The sequence below is a fragment of the Myotis brandtii genome, unplaced genomic scaffold (assembly GCF_000412655.1).
Source record: "Myotis brandtii unplaced genomic scaffold, ASM41265v1 scaffold167, whole genome shotgun sequence".
Taxonomy (NCBI): domain Eukaryota; kingdom Metazoa; phylum Chordata; class Mammalia; order Chiroptera; family Vespertilionidae; genus Myotis; species Myotis brandtii.
Genome location: NW_005356128.1, coordinates 1,608,387 through 1,613,602, shown reverse-complemented (window position 1 = coordinate 1,613,602; position 5,216 = coordinate 1,608,387). Strand labels below are relative to the sequence as shown.

At 38.0% G+C, this 5,216-nt stretch overlaps 1 protein-coding gene across 1 annotated transcript in view; it reads right to left on the bottom strand.

The window, feature by feature from the left end:
- Nucleotides 1-2,513: 2,513 nt before the first annotated feature.
- The window catches only part of LOC102254262, a 25,609-nt gene continuing 22,906 nt past the window's right edge, over nt 2,514-5,216 (bottom strand). Inside the window, exon 4 of the mRNA XM_014536852.1 lies at nt 2,514-2,729. Coding sequence (XP_014392338.1) covers nt 2,514-2,729 — 216 coding nt within the window. The remainder of the gene's footprint in view (nt 2,730-5,216) is intronic.

Sequence of the window (5,216 nt, the reverse complement as noted above, 5' to 3'; positions counted from 1 at the left end):
ATACACAAAAATAAACTCAAAATGGATAAAGGACTTAAATATACGACCGGAAACCATAAAAATACTAGAAGAATCCAAAGGCAACAAAATCTCAGACATATGCCGAAGCAATGTCTTCACTGATACAGCTCCTAGGGCAGTTGAAACTAAAGAGAAAATGAACAAATGGGACTACATCAAAATAAAAAGCTTCTGCACAGCAAAAGAAACCATCAACAAAACAACAAGAAAACCCACTGCGTGGGAAAACATATTTGCCAACGTCATATCTGATAAGGGCCTAATCTCCAAAATTTATAGGGAACTCATACAACTTAACAAAAAGAAGATAAACAATCCAATCAAAAAATGGGCAAAGGATCTAAATAGACACCTTTCAAAAGAGGACATTCAGAAAGCCAAGAGACATATGAAAACATGCTCAAAGTCACTAATCATCCGAGAGATGCAAATCAAAACAACAATGAGGTACCATCTCACACCTGTCAGAATGGCTATCATCAACAAATCAACAAACGACAAGTGCTGGAGAGGATGTGGAGAAAAAGGAACACTTGTGCACTGCTGGTGGGAATGCAGACTGGTGCAGCCACTATGGAAGACAGTATGGAGTTTCCTCAAAAAACTGGAAATGGAACTCCCATTTGACCCTGTGATCCCACTTCTAGGAATATATCCCCAGGGGGGGTGGTAAGAGATCAACCAAAGGACTTGTATGCATGCATATAAGCATAACCAATGGACATAAGACACTGGGGGTAGGGGAGGCCAGGGGATTGTCAAGGGCGGGGGAAAAAAAGGACAAATATGTAATACTCTTTGTAATAATTTAAGCAATAAAAAAAATATATTAAAAAAAAAAAGAATGACACAGGCAATAGTGGTTATGCTAAGAGGCAAATGTAAGCAGATCCAGTGAAAGCAATTAAATTCTTTCATGTCCTTTTTAAATTGCTGCCAGGCATCTAAGAAATTAGTTTGTAAGTTTGCCTGAAATAATTGTACAATATGCTGTTGTAATTCTAAAATATCAAGGGTTGTGTTACCTTTACCCCAAGTACCAAGAAGATGATTTTTTAATTGATTCCCAAGGGTATAAGGTACTATTATAGGGAACAGGGGTAATACAAATCTGGGAAAAATTATAATGACACTGTAATGATATTCTTTGCTCTAAGTCATGGATTTTATCACGCATCCACAAAACTGTAGACTTTAGTGCCGATAATTCTATCTCAAACTGACTGTCAATTCTTTTTTGTATATACAATTCTTTTTTGTATAGTTACATTTTCCTTAACTTGTTGTACAAACTGAGAAGTTTGAACAGTTTGTACCATGGATGAAGCAGCAATTCTCACAGAAGTAAGTAACATTACGAGAGCAAAAAGTCCTGCAATTAACATTCCAAGAAATCTTTTTTGTCATTTTAAGATTTTTACCAGGTCATGTAACAGTTGGTAGGTTTGATGAGATTCCCAAGGCTCAGTTAGGTTAGTAGGAACCCAAGTGAAAGCAGGTTGTTTTTAGATCATGAGGGAATCTTTTTGGAATGTAGAAATAATACAATGGGATACTGTGCAACCTCTGCATGACACCTCATACAGATGGCTTGTTGCATTAAGGCACATCTGGATGGGGCCTGAGAGGAGGACAAAAGGATCAAATACACAAGCAGTGGCAAACACTGTCTTATTGGGAGTTCCCCATAAGGTACAAATGGAATTTTCTAAGCTATAGTTAAAAATATACCATTTTATAGGTGCAAGTGCAGCAGCTAATTTCCATTGCGTATTTTGTAGGGGCCAATTATCATGTTGTAATTGAGATTCAACAAACCCTCCTCCATACCATAAGATGGAGTGATTAGCTTCAACATATAGGTAGGATGCGGTCCCCTTCCATTTTAGGGTGCAATTGTTACTATATGCAGACCCGTAGGGGCTCCAATCCACAAAGGAAAAACTGTTATTAAGCTTGCTGCTGGTGGGGTGGTCACAATAACAGTCCTTCCAATTAATTTATTCCTCGGTGGGGTGCCATTCATAAAACGTTTTACATAATGGCTTAGTGGGGGGATGACTTAGTAATGTTACATTTTCTGTACCTCTCCCCTGAGCAAGTAGTGATAGTAGATGTGTTTGGGCTTTGCTTCCCCCTACTTTGGTGTCCATGCTAGCCAGAAACCTCTCCTTAATTCTACACACAAAGGAGCAGTAGTTAGATTCTGTATCATACAAAAAGGAAGCTGGGTGGCGACACCCGTGTAATTATACTTTGCCCATATACTTCCTTGTCCCACCTGTGCTCCCCCCAGATGACCAAGGTGCTTGGTATTATTGGTGACTACACCAGGCGGGGGATCAGCCCAAGTAAGGGGTCTTACCCATGAAGGGTCAGGAGCATAAGTCCAATATACTTCCCCATTTGCCCCTGGTAGTATTACCGCACAACTGATGACTGCTAGCATGGCAAGAAAAACTTTCTCAGGCGTTCTTGGGGTTTTGGTCTCCTCACAAATTCTCTCGGCTTTCTGGACTGTCTTCTTCACCATCCCCCAGGTCATCTCCGGACTGTTTATCATCCGTCTTGTTCTCCTGCCACTCCTTATCTTCAGTGTTTTGCTTGGGGCTACTGTTATCTGTGGCTGGAGTAGTCAATTGTCTGCAGCTGCAGGTACAAGGTGCGGTTCCAGGTGCAAGGTCCTCATTAATCTGGTCAGTTCTTCCCTTGGATCCACGTTGAAGTTTAATATTTCTTGCAGGAATCCACATGGGCTTGGAGAAGTTTTCTGGAAATACACCAGCATATCCTCAACCAAATGTTAACAAGGGATCGGGGCCCTTCCATAAACCAGACACAGGATCTTTCCATTTAACCAGACCATTTTCCTTTGGCTTATTCTGACACCAGTGTAATTCCATAGGTGTCTTGTCATCAGCATTACAAGTGAAAAAATTTAAAGTAATTAAGGATTGATGTAGTTTACTTACAGGAGATTTCTCCACTACTCCCCCTTTTTGTTTTTCAAGTTGGGATTTTAGCCGCTGATGTTGGCATTCTATAATTGCCTGTCCTCAGGAATTATGGTATTCCTGTAATGTGCTGAATTTTCCACTTTTTACAAATTGCTGGAAATGACAGCTTGTGTCACTGAGTTATTTTAATTGAGTAATAAATTTGTCATTTCTACTGTAGAGATTTTTAGACAAGGTCTTAACTAATTAATGTTCTTTAATGATTTTTAAAAAGTCATTTAAGGCTTTAAGGCAGTTTTTGAATTTCTACTTTTTAAAGGCCTAATACTACATTGACTTTTAATTACATTTTATAAATATTTGAAAGGCATTTCCCTCTGTATTTCCTCCTAGAGTAATTTCTAAACCACATTTAGGAAGTTTATTTTAAAAACTTTTACTTTCTTTTAAACAGAGCAACAAACTTGTTTGCTTTTCAGATGCTGACCAATACTGCAATGCATACATTTCAAGTGAAAGTAACTGTCTTTTTATTTATGGTGTCTCATTAATGGTGAGATTTAATGTTTGAATAATTACTTTTAGTTTACTTTACAAATAGTAACGGAAGAGATTTTAAAATTTCTCCTTCTTATTAAGCTTAAAATTTACTTTTAAACAGCATTCTTTTTGGCTAGTGCTCATTTACATATGTATGCAAATTTTACTTTGGACTTTGTTAAAACCAATTGCTCATAAAATATTGGCTTCTCATATAAATGAGTTTATATGAGACCTTGATTATATCGTGAAAAGCTAACGAAGTATTCAGCAACCTAGTCCTGCCAATCTTAGAGGTTGGAACCTTTATAACATTTAAAATATATGTATATAAATAGAACACAGTTATTAATATTTATTTGATAAAGCTTCCCATGTGATTTCAAGTATATTAGATCGGCCTAATTTAGTTTAAAAATATTTCTTTTAAGAAGAAAGAATAAATCCTTCAGTCTTTCCAAGGACCTTGAAATGTCCCAAAGCTATCTCTCAGTTAAAGTCTTGAAATTTAACTTGGAAAGACTATCAAGTATACATAACCCAAAGATTACATTATACACTTTTTGTAATTATTCTAAAAAATATCAATTAAATTTAAATTGGTTTTTATATTTAAAATGTGGTTCAGACCATAGAATTAATCCTCCTTTTTAAATCAGGCCAATAAAATATTATATGCTAGGTTGAAATTTACCACACGTAGTACACATAAAGACTACACTATATTTTGAACTACTAATTTCTCCAGAGAAAATACAAGTAATTATTTTTCTCAAAAATGAATTTCTATACTTTATGCATTTTGTTATCACAACCATATAATTTCTCCCAACTTAATCTGAACTTTAAACTCTTAGAAGTCTTAAATTTTAGGTGGCAAGTTAAATACTTAGCATTTCTTAGATTAGTGATATATTTATATTTTTAAGGATATATTTCAAATAAAATACAAGACGTATATAATTAATAGATTCAATTCTATCCTCTAGATTTTTCATATGAGGCAAACTCAGATTAATATATCAGTGTTTTGCCATTTTAAAATACCTAGATATTTAATAGTTTTTATTATTTAATTCAGCAATGTTCTAAAGTTTTAAGTTACCAAAGACTTTGGAAAACTATATTTGAGGCTGGTGAAAAGATAGGGGTGGGGGAGGGAGCAGGCCTGGCCAAGCTGCTTGGATTTTAAAACTGCCACATTCTTCCTCAGAGATAATATTTAAGGTTATGGCTGCGGCTTCTCTGGGACTGGCCCTTTCCTCTAACAGAGAGTACAGCCAGTCTCCTCTTGAGTGACTGGACTTTCATTATTAATATATTTATAATTATTACTGAAGAGCTTTATTATACACTAGAGGCCCAGTGCACAAAAATTTGTGCACTCGCGGGGGGGAGGGGGTCCCTCAGCCCGGCCTGTGCCCTCTCGCAGTCTGGGACCCCTCAGGAGATAACGACCTGCTGGCTTAGGCCTGCTCCCAGGTGGCAGAGGGCAGGCCCAATCCCTAGGTGCAGCCCCTGGTCGGGCTCAGAGCAGGGCCGATTGGGGAGTTGGGGCGCCGCCCCCTGTCATGCACAGAGCAGGGCGGATCGGGAGGTTGCGATGCCACCCTCAGTCACGCTCAGGGTAGGGCCGATTGGGGGGTTGGGCCGCCGCCCCCTGTCACGCTCAAGGCAGGGTCGATGGGGAGGTTGCAG